At 34.7% G+C, this 22,828-nt stretch overlaps 3 protein-coding genes across 3 annotated transcripts; all 3 read left to right on the plus strand.

Annotated features, from left to right (window-relative positions):
• Positions 1–1,570: 1,570 nt before the first annotated feature.
• Positions 1,571–8,204, plus strand: unc119.1 (unc-119 homolog 1). The gene is made up of 5 exons (XM_051118105.1): positions 1,571–1,889; positions 2,250–2,363; positions 3,066–3,174; positions 3,559–3,731; positions 5,797–8,204. The coding sequence occupies exons 1-5, from the start codon at positions 1,664–1,666 to the stop codon at positions 5,907–5,909; spliced, it is 735 nt and encodes a 244-aa protein (XP_050974062.1). The 5' UTR covers positions 1,571–1,663; the 3' UTR covers positions 5,910–8,204.
• A 3,549-nt stretch (positions 8,205–11,753) lies between these two features.
• On the plus strand, positions 11,754–13,163 carry LOC127170303 (E3 ubiquitin/ISG15 ligase TRIM25). Its single transcript, XM_051118171.1, has 3 exons — positions 11,754–11,865; positions 11,961–12,486; positions 12,577–13,163. Exons 1-3 carry the CDS (start codon positions 11,813–11,815, stop codon positions 13,126–13,128), a joined length of 1,131 nt encoding a protein of 376 aa, XP_050974128.1. The 5' UTR covers positions 11,754–11,812; the 3' UTR covers positions 13,129–13,163.
• A 4,991-nt stretch (positions 13,164–18,154) lies between these two features.
• On the plus strand, positions 18,155–22,482 carry c8h12orf43 (chromosome 8 C12orf43 homolog). Its single transcript, XM_051118173.1, is given in 7 exon segments — positions 18,155–18,517; positions 18,656–18,686; positions 18,809–18,907; positions 19,017–19,081; positions 19,212–19,308; positions 20,438–20,612; positions 20,614–22,482. Coding segments are annotated over 7 exon segments (747 nt in total). The 5' UTR covers positions 18,155–18,423; the 3' UTR covers positions 20,800–22,482.
• The last annotated feature ends 346 nt before the right edge of the window (positions 22,483–22,828 follow it).

Here is a 22,828-nt window from a genome sequence, read left to right on the forward strand (position 1 = left end):
TAGATGTCTGACAAATGCCTTCGCATTTGACTGTAGAATACTTTGATATACAGAGGAGTTCATGGCCAACTCAATGACTGTGAGGTGCCCAGGTCCTGTGGCTACAAAACAAGCCCAAAATGATCAGCCCTCTTCCAGCCCTCTTTTTTATATAGAAGATGCTTTCTTCTGCCAAGCTTTCCAAACATGCCATTTTTGTCCCATATTTTTCTAATGGTATTGTCATGAACTTCATCATTTAACATGTTAACTGAGGCCTGTAGAGTCTGAGGTGTAGCTCTTGGGTTGTCTGCCATTTCTCTGAGCTTTACACGGTCTGATCTTGGGGTGAATTTTCTGGGACGTCCACTCCTGAAAGGAGAGGTGTCTGTTTTAAATGTTTTCCACTTGTGAATAAATTTCAAATTGTTTGGAAATGGCCGTATTACTCTTCTCAGACTGGTGGCAACAACAATTGCTTCTCTAAGATGATTGCTGATGTCTTGCCTCCTTGGCACTGTGTTAACACACACCTGAAGGCTCCAGACCGGCAAACTGCCAAAGCTTATGCTTTTATAGAGGCGCTCAGACTTGCAGATGATCAGTTAATCAAAGGTATTTGATTAGCAGTGCTTGACTGTGATTTACTCTCTTAATTCCAGTGTTAACAGTAAGGGTGTCCTAACTTTGTCACACATGGCTTTTCCATTTTGGCTTTATTTTTGTTCAGTGAATAATGACACGGTGCAATTTGTCTTGTGTTTTTGTTCATCTGAGGTTTTATTTTCGAAATTTTAAGACCAGCCAAGGACCAGTTTTGTTTTAATGATGTCCTGATACGGAAAACCATGGAATTCAATAGGGTGTCCAAACTTTTTCACATGACTGTATATATATATATGTTTATTTTATTATATTTTTATTTATATATGAATGAATAAAGATATAATTAACATATATTTATTTAATAATAATTTAATATTATAATTTAATAATAGTTATATCTATATCTATCGATCTATGTATATGATTTGTCATGCTAAATATATATATGTGTGTATATATATATATATATATATATATATATAATTTATTATGCAATATTATTCTAATTTAATAATTATATAGAATGTATATTTTGTTATATTATTTATATATGAATGAATAAAGATACATATGTATCGATCTATCTATATGATTTATCATGCTATATATATATATATATATACACACACACATTTATGTTTTTTTTATATTATATATTTGTTTTTATTTGTAATGTATTCATATATATTTATTTAGTAATGTATCATGCAATATTATTATTACAATTATATTTTTCCTTTTTAATTAACAAGTTAAATTTTTCAATTTAACATTCAAATATCGTAAAAATAACTGCACTGCTTATAAATAATACCAATAAAGAATAAACAGTCTTCTAAACACAAAACCGCTAAACTAATTAAGAAAATAAACTAATGTACGCTAATGGGGAGGCTTTTGTAAACAGAAATTACGGTAACCATAGCAACTTTCAAATGTGTTCAGCCAATCAGATCGCAGTCCTGTCGGCGTAGGTTCTCCATAGTGACGCGCTACGCCATCTTGCATTCAGCGAGCGTCGAGCTCAACAGAAACGCAGTTCTCGCTTCGCCGCTGCACCAAGTGAGATTTCAGAGAGATGAACAGTCAGAGCTCCCGCAACGAAACGGCAGCCGCCGCGGTTAACGGCTCGGATACAACGGCGGCGGCTCCCCGAGACCGCAAAACCGGAGGCGGTGTTCTGAAAAGGCTGAAATCGCGACGAAATCAAGTGGACAGACGGCCTGTAACGGAGGAAGAGCTGCGGGCGCTGGGGAGAGACATCACTCCGGATGAAGTTTTGGGACTCCGTGCAGTCACTCGCGGTAAGAGCTCTGAGACTCCACTAAGATGCCTGTTCCATCTCACAACTCTTCAGATGCTCGCATTGTACATGTATTATGAGTCACAGCATCCGTTGACTTCATGTGTTTGTTTGCTTTGTATTTAGTAACAGGCCCAATCCTTGCAACACATTTAATTGAGTTTCCAGAGAGCACTTTATCTTCATGTCTATTTTAAACATAGCAAATTGAGCACTTTGGGTCATACATCACGTTTAGCAGTTTAAAAGTATTGCTACACAGCTTTCTCAGTGCATGGATTGCTTGTGTTACTAATCCAGTTTCTTATTGAGATGTTAGTGTTTAATATGTTGAAATACTTATTATATTTTCTCTCCACAGACTATTTGTGTAAACCAGAGGACAACATCTACAGCATTGATTTCACACGGTTTAAGATCAGAGACCTGGAGACGGGGACGGTCCTATTTGAGATTGCCAAACCGCCACACTGTGGTACGTTTCCTTTCTTTGTCTTCAAGTTAAACTAATAAATGAAGTCAAACAATGGTTCTTTCATCATGACTAACTTTATTTACCTTTAACATCTCAAACGCAAGCTGAAAGACCCATTTCACAAAAATTCACCTATATATTCACCTGTACATTCACTCTATACTGTAAATGCATGTTATAGGTCTTACTGTGAATGATTTATCCATGTATGTTTCATATTTTTTAAATTTGAAGTCCTAATTATTAGTTGATATTGTCAGTCTTTTATGTTTGATGTTTGCGGAACTAATCCATTCATTTCATTACATCGCAGCTTCAAGTGCACCATAACTATTTAGAGGTTGCTATTGTCATGTAACTGTGAATATATTAGGAAATTCTGTCATGTCATATTTATGGAAATTACTATAGTTGAATATATAGGTGTGGTTTTGCTCTGCATGGAAAATTTAGCTTTCTGAGCTTCTGTTGGGCCGTATGCAAATCTCGGATCCTGTTTTTTCTTTTTGTCTTATTTAAATATTTCTATATAGTTTTTATGTTTTAGTTCAATCTGTTTAAGTTATTGTGGTACGTTAATTTTTTTTTGTGTTTTATTTCTGTTAACATTTATTGTATTTCAAACATTTTTTTTATGCTGTTAGTTTTCATTAACGATAATAGCCCTGACTCATATGTTCTATCTCAATCTTTTGCATTCAGACCTTGATGACGAGGATGAGGAAAACGGAGAGATTGACACCAGCGCCGGGCGCTTCGTTCGCTACCAGTTCACACCTGCGTTCCTTAAGTTACGCACAGTCGGAGCCACGTGAGTCTCTCTAACAAGCACGGCCATGTGCATTCTGCTGTGTAAACAAACCTTGGAGGGTCTAAAATTCAGTTGACCAGCTCTCGTGTTTTGAAACAAAGGAGCTTGTGTCATCTGTTGCAACGCTTGAGCAATGTTATTAGCCAAATCCCACAGAAATCATGAATAAGTCATGATTTGGTAATTCCTTCGGTTTTGCTGTAAACATGAGCAGCCTTCAGTCTGTGTAGTTTATTTTTAATATTGTCTTTTTAATTTAGTATTATCAAACATTATAAAGCTCTTGTTTAGTTAAAGACAAAAAGAACTGAATGTTTTTTGCACAATTTGATCATCTGTATTGCTGTTGAGTAATGTCTCTTTTCTCTGTTCACACTCTCTCAGGGTGGAGTTTACAGTTGGCGATCGACCTGTTACCAATTTCAGGATGATTGAGAGGCATTATTTTCAAGATCGCCTCCTGAAAAGTTTCGACTTTGACTTCGGCTTCTGTATCCCGAACAGCCGGAACACGTGTGAACATATTTACGAGTTTCCTCAGCTCCCAGATGACCTCAGTGAGTGTTCTGGTTACTATTTTCTGGTTCTGGAGACTATATAGTCCTTGAATTAATATAACCCTTCTTTAAGCTTAAGTTAAATCAAACATGCCTGCTTATTTTTGTTTTTCCTTTACTTTTATTTTACTTTATCTTTTACTAAGCTTTTCTTCGAGTAGTTAGAAGTTTTTTAAAACAGGTTTTTGTTGCCCCACTGACAGATTTTTTTTTTTTGTTTGTTTTCTGTATAAACTCTTTTAGTTTGTATAGATTTTTAAACTAAATGTATACTCCTTTAATGTATATAAAATATCTTTTAGCTATATAAAAATAGATACATGTAGATACATGTAAGTATTTTCAAAATATATACTGTATGTGTGCATTTATATATAACATAATAATTATACACAGTACACACATTATGTAATCAAAAACTTTTATTTTGGATGCGATTAATGGCAATTAATCGTTTGACAGCACAAATTTTGTTGTATTTAAAAGCTAATACACTGCAAAAATGATTTTCTTGCACTGTGTTTTTGTCTTGTTTTGCAGTACAAATATATAAAAACATTTTTCATGTTTTAAGTTGAAACTCACTTAGTTTTGATGTTTTTCAGAGAACAAGACTTAATATTATAAACAATGTCGCTTCTCAATTAAATGTATATTAAATTATTTATTATATATTTATTCATTTATTTATTGCACAAAAACGATGAACATACTGTGTAAGAAAATAATTTGTACGTATTTGTAATATGTACATCAGGAGGGATTGACAGTATAATTTGTGAAATTACCATATAATTAGAATATATATAATACAGCATGATTTATTAATATATATTATTTGTAATATTATAATTTATATAATTTTGTATTTATACTATAATCTGATTTACACTACCAGTCAGATGTTTTTGAATAGTACATTTTTTTTTATTGTTTTTAAAGTCTCTTCTGCTCACCAAGCCTGCATTTATTTAATCTGAAGTACAGTAAAAACAGTAGAAAATGTGAAATATTTTTACTATTTACAATAACTGCTTTCTGTTTGAATATATTTTAAAATGTAATTTATACCTGTAATTTCAAGCTGAATTTTTAACATCATTGCAATTTTTAACATCCAGTCACGTGATCCTTCAGAAATCATTCTAATATTAATTTATTATTGTTATTATGTTGAAAACAGCTGAGTAGATTTTTTTTTTTTCAGGTTTCTTTGATGAATAGAAAGTTCAGAAGCTCAGCGTTTAGCTAAAATAAAAAGTCTTTTGTAACAATATAAATGTCTTTTTCATCACTTTTGATCAATTTAAAGCATCCTTGCAAAATAAAAGTATTAATTTCTATAATTTCTTCACGACTCCCAAGCTTTTAAATGATATAGCGTATAATGTTACAAAAGGTTTTTTTTTTTTTTTTTTTAATTTCAGATAAATGCTGATCTGTGCATCTTTCTACTCATCAAAGAATCCTGAAAAAAATACTTAACTGTTTTAAATATTGATAATAATAATAATAATAACAAACAGCATATTAGAATGATCTCTAAAGGATCATGTGACACTGAAGATTGGAGTAATGATGCTGTAAATTTAGTTTCGATCGCAGAAATAAATTACATTTTAAAATGGATTAAAATAAAAGTTATTTTGAATAGTAAAAATATTTCAAAATTGTACTGTTTTTGCTGCACTTTGGTGAGCAGAACGGACGGAAAAAACGGAATGAAAAAAAATGGGGAAAAAAAAAAATTTGACTAATAGTGTATATTTTTATATTTATACTATAATCTGAGAAAACTACTTATTAGCGACCAACAGTTTTTTTTCCCCTGACAGAGCTCAGAGGAAATTTGGCACAAAAGAGTAACCAATTGCCTTACTAGTAACATATTGACCTAACGCTGTCTGACATCTCACTCGTCCTGTCAGGCTTGTATCAAATTTCAGACCTCTCTCTCTTACCCGTGCTCAGATAGAGAAGAGTGCATTACATGTCTGTGTTCATTTGCTAAAGTGCTGTGTAACACACCATCCTGTGGCGTTTTTTTTTTTTTTGCCTCCTACAGTTCGATTGATGATTGAGCACCCGTATGAGACCAGATCAGACAGCTTCTACTTTGTGGACAACAAACTCATCATGCACAACAAGGCAGACTACGCTTACAACGGGGGCCAGTAGTGCCACTTCAAACAGGAAACCTGACGATTGTTTGTTGGAGTGACCGTGTGCTTTTGCGTGGAATGCAAATACAGGACCGCCCCTCACTACCAGCAACACACGGTGTTGTCACCAGCATTACGATCTGGCACCATCGACCCACCCAACTGGAAATGACCATCCCTCAATGAAGTTCCTGCATTCCACAGACTGCACGCACTACTTGTGGGTTTGGCCAAAAAAAGCGGAGCCTTTCTCCTCCGCCACACTCGACTAGCCGGAACTGAAGAATTGTCCTGTCATCCTGCTTAAGGGCGACTACAATAGAGGAGATTTGTTTTGTAACTTTCGTTGTCTAACTTCCTACTCCCACTACCTTTGTCCTGTTTTGTGAGATTTTTAAAACTCTGAAGTTGTGTTAACAAACTAAATCTTGAGTGGGGTCTTTCTAAATGTGCTAAATGAAGCAACCCTGCCACATTTAGCTTTGGTTAATAAACAAAAAGAGGGGTTTTGCACAGATTCGCGAAGTTATAGACGGGATATTGCGGTGTAGTTTATCAGAGCCAACACTATTGCAACACTTTCAGACATGTGATCAGGATTAGTATGTAGGGTTCACAGGTCATCTGTCTTTGTCATATACGAGGGCTTTCGATGTCAAGCTCAGCTGTGCGTACAGAAACCCTTTTTTCACTCGTGTCACACAGAGAGGGTTGGGATTCCCAACAGGGTGTGCTTGTGCACCTTTCAAGCTGTTTAGCCTCTATCAGAGCTTTGATGTTTACCTTTGATCTAATTCAACATGATGCTTAATAGCGGTTGGGAATTGGTTGAGAAACAAAAATTGAAAAGGCCTTTAGAGCCCATCAGAGAGCTCTAACTTTACATATTTGATCAATATTAACTTGATTTGATTAGCTTACGATCAAAGCAAATCATGTTACAGTTGCAAAACACCCATTCACAGTCAGTTCTCAGTGAAACAGTAACTTGCTTATATTCTTAAGTGTCCTTAAGAGGAGTAATATGAGACTAAAGGACCAATGTTTGTCAAGTATTTGTGGTTGCATGTCTGTCTATTGCCTTACTTGTGCTGTTTACATAGGTCTTTGTACCGTCTATGTGTTGACATGCTGTAATTTACATTGAGTAATTTACCATAGATTTTGGGCCGTATATTAGCTTCAGACAAGATCAAATTTGGTTTTATTCATATTAATTATTCTCTATTTTCAGTCTACCTGGTTTGTTTAATCCCTTACTGAGGTAATAAAGTGTCTTTATATTCTTTAAAATATTCCGTTGTCACAGCAAGGTTGTGATTTGCTCATCTTTGGTGGTTTCTTGTACATCATGGACACTAATGTGTGGATTTTTAGTAATAGCAATTGCTTTAGGAATGCTGCTCATGCTTTACATTTGTTGTGTAATATGTCTACTGGAATTCATGTGTCTTTTTATTTAGCCATTTATTACGTGAAGCCTGTATCAGGACTGGTATAATGAAATATTTCATAATATGACATTCTTTAACAAAGCATTCTGCAAAAAATTACTTGTTTGTATGTTAGAGCTAACAGGAACCATTAAGGTGCATAGTAGGTTAATTAAACCATAAGGAAACGTTTTCATTAAAGACAAGCATGAGTGATACTGATGGCTTTAAGATTGTTTACATTAAATATTCATTGAAAGTAAATTCTCATGACATTCTTAGCCCTTGAAGCTCAGTGACAAATGTGTATTGTACATGTACAGTTACAGCTGCATCAGAATGATGTTACCCATGTGTTCTGAGATCTAGGCTCTTGGTTTAAAGAAGTTGACAAGATTGAAAACAAATCAAAAATTCAGGCTCCATTCTGTAATTGGGGGAAGCTGTTTGTTGGGGATAGTTCACTCAAAAATGAACATTTTGTTATCACACTCAAACTGTTCTAAACCTGTGTGAGTTTATTTCTTTTACTGAACACAAAATAAGATGTTTTGAAGAATTTTGGCAACCACTTTGTGGTCCCCACTGACTTCCATAGTATTATTATTATTATTATTATTTTTTTTTTTTTCAAACTGTGGAAGTCAGTGGAGACCAGCATGTGTTTGGTTACTAACAGTTTTAAGGAGATTTTATGTTGAACAGAAGAGGGTGAGTATAACAGCATTTTAATATTTTTAGTGAACTGTCCCTTTAAATAATAATAATAAAAAAAAGTTCGAAGGCCCGCTCTCTTGTAGGAATATTGTATTATACTGTATAAAGTAGGAATTCTGTTCAAAGAGATAAATAAAATACATTTTATAAACGAAATCTGTTTAATTCTTAACTTCACAGTACGATCCAATATTTACCACGAGATGGCAGTCATCACCAATTGGCCATTACAGCAAATTATTTAAGATCACTTTTCAGTTGACCAATAAATATTGTCATTGTTTTCTTGGATTAAAAAACAGATGCTTTGTACAGACCTAATAGGAGACTGTTTTAAAAAATTAATTGCACATTTATTATCCATTATTGCAAACATCTCTGTTTGTTTGGGAAGTTAGTTGTCTTGATTTGCTGAAAAACACAGAACAAGAATACACTTGTTTGCTGGTATTTGTTGATCATCCAGCTTGGTAAGGCATATCTATTTGCTGTTTTCAGATGGTTGTGGGGCGCTTTTTGGCTGGATGGCCTGGAAAAAAAACACACACACACACACACAGCTCACAGAAGCAAACCATGTTAGACTGGTTTATAGTTATTAGTTTTTATTACGTCGTTTGTTAGTTTACCGAGATGGGCGGATAGTAAAACATCACGTGTTTTTCCTAAATTTGATCGAAAGTGCTGATCGACTGAGAGTGAAGTAAGATTTGCGCGACTGAAAATTTCAAATTGTAAGTATTCATAGAAATGTTCTGAGATGTGTTTAAATTCTTATTTTACTGCTAGACCCACATTGTTTGCTTCATCTGCACAGGTTTATAATGTGAAAACCACTAAGTTTCGATTTCTCCATATCGCCAATAACAGATGAATTACTGTTTTGGTTTGCAGTCATACAACATCATGTTTGCGTGCTTGTCTTATATATTCACAGCTGTCATTGTCTGCCCTTACTGGACATTATAATGAGTCAAAAACAACCGCGTGATTTTAAAAGGTGCACAAAGCTCTACATTTTTTCAGTATTATCACTGTTTTGAATATTGGTTTGGTTAATATATAATTGAAAATTGAATTAAATGTTAAGTATTCTTAATAAATTACAAATCATGCTGTGATGTTGATTTCAAGCCAATCCAAAAGGAGAAAAGAGTCTGAACGCACTGCCCATGACCTTGCACAACAACCGAGTGAATACAGAAATACAAGGTAACCAACTTGTCTTTTCATTTTATGTTTAAGAAATACTAACCATTATATAGTTGTTATAAATAAAATCTGGCATATTCTGAAACAACCATTTCTAGCGTGATTGGAGGCTTTGCAAATGGCAAAATTAGTGCCTATTAAATGGTTAGGCCTGTGTGTCAGGAGACCCACTACAAATACAAACATTACAAACCATTTACTATTAACAATTAAAACCACTGATACCACTTTATATTAAGTGGCCTTAACTACGATGTATTTACATTTAAATTAATCATTTGATACAATGCACTTATTGTGTACGTTTTTACACTGTACCTGTATTTTAAAAAAACCTGCATGTAATTACATCTGTAATTAATTTCCGTAAGTACATTTATAGTTACACTGTTGACCCACCCTTAAACCTACCCAAACCACAACCTGCCCCTAACCTTACCCTTAAGGTTACCCAATACAATATGAACAGAATAAGTACATCGTATAAAAAAAAAAAAAAAAAAAAAAAAAAAAAAAAAAAAATATATATATATATATATATATATATATATATATATATACACACATATATTAATGTTTATTCACATGTAGAATTATGAACATTTTTATCACACAGTTCTGACCTGACCTTCTCTCTCTTTAGACTAAATTTAAAGAGAGCACCTTCTCCAACACTCAGCTATCTGTCAATGAGGACAGACTGGTCGATGGATCCACCAACCAACTTCAAAGATGGAGAGACATCTCTTTTGCATTCAGGGTGAATTTTACTTGAACACCATAAAAAAGCATTTTTTACTTCATTATGTTTCCTTTAAATAGAAATAAAATGATGCATAATAAAAAATCTGAAGTAACCAGTAATGAGTTATAAGACAAAGCAGTAGCAATTTCTAACCTAACACACAGACTGGCACTTTGACAAAATTGATAGGATTAAGAGAAAAAGAGAGACATCACCAGTCAACAGTTACATCTCCCTGAAAAGTGACAACCCAATGAACGCTTCAAGAGGCAACACATCCATGCAAAGGTCAGGACATTTGTCATATTTGAACTAAAAAGTGCATTACACTGTTGGTGCATTAAAGTCCTCATGAGAAGTTTGTATTTACGAGCTGGGATGATTGAGCTAATTATGAAGTCATGCACATTCAAATCAGTTTGGCTGGAGCAGGATGGTCAAGTCAAGTCATCTATATACATAGACCATGGGTGTTAAACTCTGGTCCTGGAGGGCTGCAGCCCTGCAGAGTTTAGATGCAACCCTAATTAAACACACCTGATATAACTAATCAAGTCCTTCAGGCTTAATTACAAACTGCATGTGTGTTGGAGCAAGGTTGGCAAAAAACTCTGCAGGGCTGCGGCCCTGAGGAACTGAGTTTGACAACCGCAACATAGACAGTTTCATCGGGCGTACGCGCCTGGCCTGCTCCAATAGCACCTCCTACTGGCAGAGAATGAATTAGCATTTTCAGTCAGCCCATCTGATTTATGCAGTAAACACGCAGAGCAGAGTTGTAAATGCAAACTAGATATATTTAACACTGGCACACATACAGTGTAAGTCTGTGAGAAAGACGAGGGGAGACGGCAAGCATGGATCACCACTGTGCGAAGAGAGGCTTGGCAGCCAGGCAAGACATAGGTTTAACTTGCTAGCTAATGTATCTTACTTGATATATATTTAGCTTGTTATCAGCAATAATCTACTCTACAGGGGCTCCGCTGTTATTGATTCTAAGTATAGTTAAGTTTGGGCTACAACTTGTAAATACAATCTTTCCGACATAACTTGAATGCACCATGTTGCTGTAATAATCAAAAATAATAACATAACATTGTTTTCTCACAGAGTAAGAGCAGTTTCTCATACACCCACCTGTCTGTCTTTGAGGACTGGCTGGTCGATGGATCCACCAACCAATTTTAGAGCTGCAGAAACTTTCCCACTGGATCCAAGGTGAAGTTATTCTTAGACTTATTTATTATTTAGTTAAGTTAAGTTTGCAATCATGCAAACTTCAAAAGTGAGGCAAATTCACATTATGCTGTAAAGCAAGACAACAGTGTCATTATTCAGCTCTGGTAATTTCAGTGTTGGTTTAGTTTAATAACTGTAAAGTTAATTAATTATGAAGAAAATAAATGAAGACAGTACACGCTTAAAAATAAAGGTGCTTCACGATTTTGTTTAAATGGTTCCATAATGAACCTTTCAACATCTGAAGAAACTTTCCGTTTCACAAAAGGTTCTCTGTGGCGAAAGGAAGTTCTTCAGATTATAAAAAGGTAAGAAAGAGATGGTTCTTTGTGGAACTAAAAATGGTTCTTCTATGACATCGCTGTGAAGAACCTTTTAAAGCACCTTTATTTTTAAAAGTTTAGTTTCGTTATTCAGTCGTGCTCAACTTGTAAATACAATATTTCCGACATAACTTGAATGCACCATGTTGCTGTAATAATCAGAAATAATAACATAACATTGTTTTCTCACAGAGTAAGAGCAGCGTCTCCTACACCCACCTGTCTGTCTTTGAGGACAGACTGGTCGATGGATCCACCAACCAATTTTAGAGCTGCAGAAACTTTCCCACTGGATCCAAGGTGAAGTTATACTTATTTAGTAATATAAATAATGTTCTAAACTCAGCATGACAGAACTGAAAAGTTAGAATGACTTCAATTTTTTTGACTTCCAGACTGCTGACAGAGCATCACTTAAGGTGTCCATTGTGCAAATCAATGCTGAAGGATCCAGTGTCCATCCCATGTGGACACAATTACTGCAGAGGTTGTATTAATGAATTCTGGGACAACTGTGCAGGAGATTATGTCTGTCCTCAATGTGGTAACCCATCAGAAACTCGTCCAGTGCTGAACACAAACGCAGCTCTGGCTGAGGTGGTTAGAAACCTGCAGCAAGCTGGCTTCAGTCCAGCACTTCCACCACAACCCTATGCCAGACCAGAAGACGTTGCCTGTGATTTCTGCACTGAGCGCAGATTGAAAGCTGTGAAGTGTTGTTCAACCTGTGGTGTGTCCCTCTGTGAGACTCACGTCAAGCAACATTACACAATACCAGCACTACAGAAACACACACTGTTAGACGTGACTGGAGACATGAAGACCAGACCCTCACAGCAGCACCAGAACACAGACAGCAGCTTCAGCAGTACTGTTAGTGGACAACAGCATCAGACAGATAAAACTCAAGACATTATCAAGGTTTGATGTCCTTGATAAGCAGCAGATTTGGGTTTTTACTAAATAAATGCTAATTGTTTTATCTGCTTGATGTATTTTTTCTTTTTGCAGGAGATGGCAGTCAGGAGCTTCTTTGAGACTGTTTTGAATACCGCCAAGGTCCAGACACGTCCAAAAAGACCTGCAAAAACCTTTAGACCTAAAACAAAAGATAATGAAGATGTTAGAAGTCTTGCACGTATGTGCTCCACACTACAGCAAGAAGTTTCAGGGCTTAAAAAAAACCTCTCAAGGTTAAAAGCGAAGAAGAGAAGGCAGAAAGAAACATATCACGACGATAAAAAGGATTATGGAGAGGAAGATGATGATGAAGAGGAGGAGGATTATGAAGAGGAAGATGATGATGAAGAAGTTAATGAGCATGAAAAAGAATATGCTGAAGAGGAGGAAGATTATGGAGAGGAAGATGAAGAGGAGGAGGATGAAGATGATGATAGTTCCAACAGTGAGAAAGATTTTGATGCAGAGAGTGATGAAGAAGTGGAGAGTGATGAAGATGGATATGATGATGATGAAGAAGGGAACACAGATGATTATGATGGGGAAGAAGATGATGAGGATGACAGAAATTTTAAGGAGTATGATGATGAGGATTATTATTAAAGGGACTATTAGTGGCAATTTACATGATAATTTACTCACCCCCATGTCATCCAAGATGTTCATGTCTTTCTTTCTTCAGTCGAAAAGAAATTAAGGTTTTTGTGAAAAACATTCCAGGATTTTTCTTCATATAGTGGACTTCAGTGGAGTCAACAGGTTGAAGGTCCAAGCTGCAATTTCAGTGCAGCTTCAAAGGTCTCCACATGATCCCAGCCGAGGAATAAGGGTCTTATCAAGCAAAACAACCAGTAATTTTGTAAAAAAAAATAAAAATGTATATACTTTTTAAGCACAAATACTCATCTTGCACTAGCTTTGTGATGCGTGTGCGCGACTTCACACATTTCCAACGTGATAGTGCAGTGTGTGAAGTCGTAGACGCGCATTGCAAAGCTAGTGCAAGACAAGACTTTAATTTTTGTTCCTCGGTTGGGATCATGTAGAGTCCCACTGATGTTCAACCCACTGATGAAGTCCACTATGGAGAAAAATCCTGGAATCTTTTCCTCAAAAACCTTTCAATAAATGTCTTTTCGACTGAAGAAAGAAAGACGTGAACATCTTAGATGACATAGGGGTGAATAGATTATCTGGACATTTTAATTCTGGAGAGAACTAATCCTTTAAGTGTAATTCAACCGACTGTTGCTTTTCTTAATATGCATATTTCCGGAAGTGTCATGTAACAGAAAAAGTATGGTATATTTTCTTAATCTTTCTTCGATGATTACAGTTAAAACTGCTAATACTTGGTTTGATTATTTACATTTTGCCAGTGCAATATAACAACAGCGTTTTTTTCACTCACCACCAAGATGCCCTTGATATCAAGGGTGAATTTTACTATAAAAGAGAACGTGATTAAGACTGCTATGAACTCTCTATGCACTTTCGTAGCTGCAACATTTCTAAATAATAATGTACTGCATTTTAATCCTATATAAAGCCCAGAGCATCATATTTGATCAATTTCTCTAAATTATCAACGTGACCAAAACTTTGCCGAATAACCTGTTATACACAATCTACTACATTAATTCTGTCATCTGATTGTTATAAAGTAAATGTAAGAATGATGTTTATATTGATAGTAATACTGCAAGATGAACTTTTAAAAAAATATATATATATTATAATATTATTTTAAAATGTCAGTGTAAAATATCATATTAGGCTTTGAGGAAATGTTCATTTTTACATCTCTCAATCATCTGCTGTATTGCACTGCATTATTTGTTATGACCCCCACAGTTTTGATCATAAAACTAATCATTTAAATATAATCTAACTATAACATATTATTGTGAGATAAAGACTGGCAACTGATATTCATATGCTGTTTATTTAAGTAGTCTTTTATACTGTTATAAAAATCTCAAACTCTAAGAATTTCAGTAACACTTTACAATAAGGTTCATTAACTTTAGTTACTTATAACTACCTAAGTTAACATGAACTAAGAATAAACAATACTTCTACAGCATTTATTAATCTTAGCTGATGTTAATTTCAGCATTAATGCAAATCACAATTTGTGTTTAACATTAGTTTACGCACTGTGAACTAACATGAACAAACAATGAACGACTCGATTTGTATTAGCTAACTAACATTATCAAAGATTAATAAAAAGTGTAATTAATGTATTGTTCATTGATTGTTTGTGTTAGCCAATACATTTAAATATAAATAAGCAGCTGCACCAAATTACATATTTTTGCATATTCTCTTATAAAGGCTGATGTATCAAATATGATACACATTTTTTAGAGGTTTAGAGGATTTCAAGGTTCAATAAGGTGTTTGTTTATTCATTTTAAACATTTGTCAGACTGTTATTATCATTTCAGGCTTTACAGGGTTTTGTCCTATTTTGGTACAAACACAATCTGCAATAAAATCTTATTACAACTAATTTCAAACTGGACTCATTTAAGAGAGCACTAGATTAACAATAGATTGACAAAGTTTTAAAATTGCCACATTGAAAATTTTTTCTTCAAATAATCTCTTAATAATAAACAACTTCTCTGTGCACTGACCTTAAATCAGGACCTATGGTAGGGTAGACCGAGTACGTTTGAGACGTGTACAGTTGAAACACCTTAAATATCTTGTATACACAGGAATCCCGAGCCGTGATTTTTGCCCCACACATATGTGTTAGTGTGCTCTTTAATCGTAGGAAATTTGAAATGTGTGCATCTTTTCACTCTGAAGATATTGAATTTTTTATTTTTTTTTCCAAGGTTAGATTTTCATTTCACCATGTCCTTTCCACAATGAATAGCTTGTTATTCTTTTATGACATATATCATTGCAAACCTTACTCTTTGCTCTAAAAATAGACACATTTTACGACATTGTAACCATGCAAGGTCTTTTCATAATTTTGAGAAACGTGTGAGTATGTCAGTGGGGTACCTGGATTGCTACCCTTTTGTGTCAAATGCTGTTTAGTTGTACAGTGTTATGGTAATAGGTTAAAAGTCACATTTACACACCTGCTACACAAATTATGTTACAAAATGATACTTGTGACATTTCAACTGTCTATTATTAATGGACATGTTTTTCATTTAACATAAATGTTAAAAGGATACCATTTTAAGAAATATACAAGGTGGTAAAGTGGGTACAGTTGATACACCATTTTTAGGTTGCTGTGTATACAGTAACAGTTTAATCATAGAAAATAAAATGTTAATAAAACGTTTAGAGGCTGTGTGTGTTTGTGTACTGTTATTACATATATTATGGGGACCAAATGTCCCCATATAGTAATACCAGTAAATTCTAACCTTATGGGAACATTTGTTGGGTTCCCATGAGGAAACAAGCTTATAATTCATACAGAATAACTGAAAATGTAAAAATGCATAAGTTTTGAGTGATGTGTATGGTTTAGGAGTAGTTATAGAATATACAGGTATGTATATTGTTATTTTACTGTTTGTAATGTTTACATTTGTGATTCATTCCACGAAACCGGTACAGTTGGAATCCCTGTAACCTTTTTAAGTTTATTTTATCTATTGAGTCACCAAAATATATATATTTTAAAAAGCTTTTTGTATTAATTGAAATGTCTTCTTTAATAAGGTTTAAAAACATGACATACATTTTATCTTTATATTAGAAATTATCTTGGTTTTTTTTGTTTTTTTTCGTTGACACCACCTATTTTGTCATGTCCCTTACGACCTTCTATGAAAGTGTACTTGGGATATGAATAATAAAATCAGAAAAAGTTCCATACATTTTGCCATTCTCATAAATATCTATTTGTGCTTTTTTGCTAGGTTTTTATTCTAAGTAAATTCATAATTATACCTCAGTAACCCCTCAACCCGTTACACAAATCATTCTCCCCCCATCAAAATAATTAACTGATCCTTATGTGACATCATTAACAGGAAGTGACATCATATAAGTCTTCTGAACAACATTTTGAGCAGACACAGGCAAGTTGCCACCTTCTTTTATAACTATATATATTATACTTATTAATATTGTGATATTGTGATTGTTAGGCTTAACGACTCAACCCCATTACATCAAATAAAGATAGAAAACTATCACTTGTGAAAATGATGTTTAATATTTTAACATTATACATGTTTTCTTAATATCATGCATGTCATGTGCTCTCCTGTCATTCACTACATTTAGAGCAAAAAATCACAACCCTGTTACACTCAACCCCATTACACCTACATTTTTATTAATTATTTTTTAAGTTTATAAAAAAGTAATTTAATGTTTGTTGAACTCAGTCTGAAATGTTCAGAGGAATACTGGAATACTGACTTTAGTTTAAATTCTGAAGTGAAGTCACTTCTTTAATCAAAAATGATGAGGTTGCTGTCACAAAAAGTTCCATTTCAGGCTTTAGCATAGCAAAAGTGTGAAATTTTACGTAACTTTATGTACCTTTTATATTTGCAAATACTGAATTAGTGTGAGGGACATCTGATTTATAGGAAAATGTTGATTTCATTACAAATACATTTTATAATCATATTTAGAGAGCTCTCATAGTATTCGCAACAGGGTTGAAGACTAACAGTGCCCATATCTTAAAATAATGACCAATAATAATCGGGATTTAGTGCCTGAGATGGGAAAACATGTTTTTCTGGAAATTAAATAAGTCATTAATGTTGTGGGGTATTCAAAAAAGTAATACATTTTGGCAAAAAAATCTAAAAATGTATAAGTCCAACACCATATGGGTACAGTTGAGACAAAAATGCACCTTATGTTTATGGGCTAATTGTGGAAAATATAAACTACTTATGGCTGTTACCATTATATGATATTTTAGTACACAAACAAAAGAAATATGTGAAAAATCACTTAATTTTAGCATCTAGTTTTTGTGTAGTGATGAAAAAAGCAGTAAGTGTGTCTCCTGTACTCAGTCTACCCTATTATTGAGGAAAAAAAATCACATTTTAAAGGGATAGTTCACCCAAAAATTAAAATTTGATGTTTATCTGCTTATCCCCGGGGCATCCAAGATGTAGGTGACTTAAAAAAAAACAAAAAAAAAAAAAAAACAAATTAAACCCTGTGACTCGTGACAATACACTGATGTCCTAAGACACGAAACATTGGCGTATCGTCACAATTCGCAGGGTTTAATTTGGTTTTGTTTGTGTATGTTTGGTTTTTTTTTTTTACTCTCAAAGATTTGGTAGCCATTGACTGCCATTATATGACTGACAGACTGCAACGGTTTGAGTTAAAAATCTTCGTATATCTTGCATGCCCTGGGGGTAAGCAGATAAACATCACATTTTCATTTTTGGGTGAGCAATCCCTTTAAGTAAGAAAAACAAAAATCACAGAAAAAAGTATAATTTAAAAAATAATTTAAATAAGTTTAAACAGTTTGACTATAATTACTTGAAGATGTTGATTTTGTCTCTCTGTCTTTGTGGGTCAGCAGATCACATACTCACCTACATGTACTATTTTGGCTCCATTACAGCAGGGGGCGGTAAAGCACGTAAAACTTGACGCTGCAACCCAAGCGGTTTCATTTCGTTCGGAACACACGTGGGACTCCCTGAAAACTGGCGTAAATATATTTTTGAATATATGAAGTTAAATGATTTTAAAACATTTCCTCATGCGTTAGTGTGTACGTTGAGGTCTTTCGTTGATCCTGCATTTATGCAGGTCATGTCAACCAGGTCTAAATTTAATAGCATGCATTAACTGCTCAGTGTTGTAGCAACAAACTGATGTGTTTATTAAAACACAAGCTGCATCCGATAAGCTTAGAGGATGTCTGAAAGCAGCAGTGAAGATGAAAACGCAGATAGACTGAAAGAGGCGGTGTGGAGTTTTGGATCACAGAATGTCAAGATCAGTGGAAAAGGTAACGCATTGTTTTTATGAAGAGCTTTATCCTGTCAAGATGTTTGCAGTGAATAGTATGAGGCTATTACTTAGCCAATTAAGCGTTGACAGATGTATGTTCCCTGAACTAACTTATTGCTGGTTTTACCCCATTCAGGTGGAGACAACAACGGGAGACAAAGTCGTAGGTGAGTAAACTTTTGTAATATTCATAATTTAATTATATTCAGCCTCTTTTAGGATGCCAGTATGACTATATAACACTTTGAGATTGGATTTCAGTGGTTATTTTGCTAACTTTGTCACACAGACCCGATGTTTCAAAGCATGAACATGATGGGAATGAGCTCGGGACAACACCAGAATTTAAATCCCATGTGGCAAAAAAGTTAGGAGCCTTAATGGACCGGTGAGACACATACTGCTGTTATCTCTCATGTTCTCGGTGTCTGTACATTTGTCAGCTTAACAGAAAGTACAATTTCCCTTCCTCACTCTCATTTACAAATGCACTTTAGTTGTATTTCAGAAGTGTTTTCTGAGACTGTCAACTCAGAACCTGATCACTCTGGAGATGAAGAAGGTAAGCAAACTTGTCATTTGCATTCATGCAAAAAAATCTTTGTACAGCAATATGGATGTAACTATCCACAGCTGCAGGTATAATAAGTCCAGATATTCAACTGAGGCTTGTTTCCTGTAATTTTCTGAAGGTTTCCGTCTCTTCTCAACATCCGCTCCTGGAAAATGGATGGAGGAACCACTTCCTCCTCCTCCTCCTCCTAAAAAGCGACCAATTCCCAGCTCCAGGTAAGCCTAAAGCCCCATTCACACCAAGAACGACAACTATAATTATAAAGATAACTATATTTGCGTCCACACCAGTGAACGATAATGGTCTGTTTTTGTTGCATTTACACGACTTCAGTCAGTAGATGTCCTCAGCGCGCATGTAAACAGTCCAGCATAAACTATTTGATCAGTGTAGTGGAATAAAAACAATACGTACTCTTTTCTGCTTTTCTGTTGTCCAAACTAGTGCTGAATTCCTGAGGTGATTTTCTGTTTATCTGTTTGCTGTGCAATGGCTGTTTGTTTCGCATACAAGTTCAGATGCACAAGCCTAATTTGAATGAAGTCTGATTAGCTATCAGTGTCTAATCGTTCATCAGCTGTCAAAAAAAAAAAATGCTGAAAGTGATCCCAACAAAGTCATGATGTGAACTCTGCTATTCCATTAAATTTGAAACGATTTTTAGAACGTTATCTTTATAGTTATAGTTCTCATTCTTTGTGTGAATGGGCCCTAACTCCTGTTTATGTTAGTACACACACACACACTCACACTCTCTCTCTTTTAGGGTGAATCTCATCAAAAAGAATTTTGCTTTAAAGGAGAAGTCCACTTTCAGAATAACAGTTTACAGATATATAGTCACCCCCTTGTCATACAAGATGTTCATGAATGAGCCAGAATACACAGAGTTTAGGGAGAGCAAGACAAGATAAAAAGTATAAAATTGTATTATTTTAATGAAAATAACCGATCATCTGCTAGATAAGACCATTCTTCCTCGGCTGGGATCGATTACAGCCACATAAAAGACGCATTTAAACTGCATTTCGAAAGTTCAAACTCGGGGCACCATATCAGTCCATTATATGGAGAAAAATCCTGAAATTTCCTCAAAAAACAATTTCTTTACAACTGAAGAAAGAAAGACATGAAAATCTTGGATGACAAGGGGGTGAGTACATTATCTGTAAATTGTTGTTCTGGAAGTGGACTTCCCCTTTAAGGAAATAATTTGTGTGCGTGTTGTATATGTATGAATAAATGCATGAAATGATTATCAACAGGCTAAGTTTAGATTTGTTTAGATTTCATTATTGACAATCTGTATGATGTTTAAAGCATTAAGTTTTTCACTTTCTACAGTGACAGTGACAGTGAGATGGAGATGAGGTTTAGAGAAGCCGCTGTGTCTGGGTCAGACATCCTTGCCTCTGCAGCCAAAGACCTTACAGAGAAAACTGAGGAGCAAAGTGTGACAAAAGAGTCAGTGACTGGAGAGGAAGGCACCGTTACCGAAAAGAAAAAGAAGAAGAAGAAAAAGAAGAAAAAAAATAAAAGAATCCACAGAGGGAACTGAGGGGAACATTATCCATGTATCAGAGAAACAGTCTAATGGACAAGAAACAGTAGAGCAAACAACTGTGGTAGAGAATTTGACAAAGAAAGAAAAGAAGAAAAAGAAAAGGAAAAAGTTGGATGATGACGGAAAGGACTGTGATGAATGAAAGGCTTTATTTGAAGTGCTAGACCTCAGTCAGGGTAGTGCTATATTTAATTTTTGATAGGAATGAAAACGAGGTTGTGAGGGATAAAAGTACAGTGCGTTTAATGGATTGTAGTCTTGTTTAAAAACTTTGAAACGTCTTTCTGAAAAAAAAAATCAATAGACAAGAACTTCATAAAACAGTTTTGAAAGTTGTGAGTTGTGGAAATTGTGATCTAGGACCTTTATACAGCCTTGTTTTCATTCGTGTAAAATTTCAGTATGGTGACTAGCCTGATTAGGGTCTATTATTCTGTAAATGGTGTTCTTGATGTTTGTATATTAACAGTTGAATGCAAAATTTAGAGAGGAAAAAAAAAACATCAATAAAGTGTTTATTTTGCCATTTTACTAGAAAGTGTTTTCTAGACATTTTATTCATTTTAATCAGTCTAATAGCCTGACTAAACAAATAACTCTACAATGATAACATTCATATTTTTAGAGTCATTTATTATAGTCACATTTTGAAACCTAAAATTCTAATTATATACATGCTAATGTTCACATAAGTGCCTATTTTGAATTGAACTAATCTGAAAATAATGTGCATGTAATCATGCCAGTGTGATGAGTTTAGGTTTGGTCCATGCCTGTCGAAGCTGTGAGGTTAGTCAGTGTCCCATTTAGTGATGGGTACTTTTGAAGTTTCGAAACCTTTGTGAATCATTTGTTTCGGAACAGTGGTTTGGTTTCAGTTAACAAGGCTTTGTTACATCATAACTGTTTTGAAATGTCAGTGGTTTGCATGTGGGGGGCAATCCAAACCCTAATAGCACACGTACATCTGCAAGATGTCTGTTAAAGATCACTTGATCTGGAAAGCGTCTGCTGTGTACTTAGAGATGTCTATAAGATGTCAGTTTTACATGCATTCTAAATCATAAGATATCTAATAGTCATCTATTTGGCATCTGATAGGAAACGTCTTATAGACGTAGTGCAGATGAGCAAACACTCTAAAAAAAAATACATCTTCCAGATGTAAATGCAGATGTATAATAGACTCCTCTGTGATGTATGTGTGCTATCAGGGAAGCGATCTCTGTGAACCTGTGAATCGTAACCAGCGTCTATGGTTTTTAGTTGATATTGAATCTGTTTTATTCATTTGTAGACATTTTTAATAAGACTTTTGTGTAATTAAAAGGATGAGTAGTAGTTAATAGCATCTTACTGGCTTGGTTAGACAACTTCTCAATTGATTGCAATTAATGTCTTTTTTATTTTATTTTTGATGTATTATACTTTGGCTGAGTTTTTGTTGTATTACACAGTTTTGACCAGCAGGCGTCACCAGCGTGTGGCGTTTGATTTGAAGCTTGGAAAAAGGTTTGGTTTTCATTAATTTTGTTGCTGTCTGCGATGACCATAACCTAGGACAGGAGATTGGAGGAGGGGTAAGAGCTCAGCTCAGGTCTGCCTTGCCCTAGTCCACACTATATTTCTGAAACGAGACAAACTAGATCATTGTGTGATGCTTGTCCATTAAAAACTTTCCGCTGCCATGCTAATATTGCTATATAGTAGATAAAGTGTTTTGGCAATGGCAAAATGAACGTACTTTATTGATGTTCTCTAAATTTTGCAGTCAACTCTTAATATACAAACCTCAAGAACAGCATTTACAGAATAACAGATAATGACCCTAGTCAGGTTAGTCGCCATACTGAATTTTACACAAATGGCTGTATAAAGGTCCTAGATCACAATTTTCACGACTCACAACTTTCAAAACTGTTTTATGAAGTTCTTGGTTATTGATTTTTTGTTTTTAAACAACAGTAAAAATCCATTAAACGCACTGTACTTTTATCCCTCACAGCCTTGCTGTCTATGGGAGGGTTAAAGAGCTTCCATAGACAGGGGCTAATGAGTAATGTTTTCATAACTTTGGCTAATTTTGTTTTACAGTTATGAAACAGACATTATTACAGTAATGTTAATAGAATGTTTGTTCAAAGTTTGGGCCTGTATACACAAAACATTTT

Source organism: Labeo rohita, chromosome 8 (assembly GCF_022985175.1).
Source record: "Labeo rohita strain BAU-BD-2019 chromosome 8, IGBB_LRoh.1.0, whole genome shotgun sequence".
NCBI lineage: Eukaryota > Metazoa > Chordata > Actinopteri > Cypriniformes > Cyprinidae > Labeo > Labeo rohita.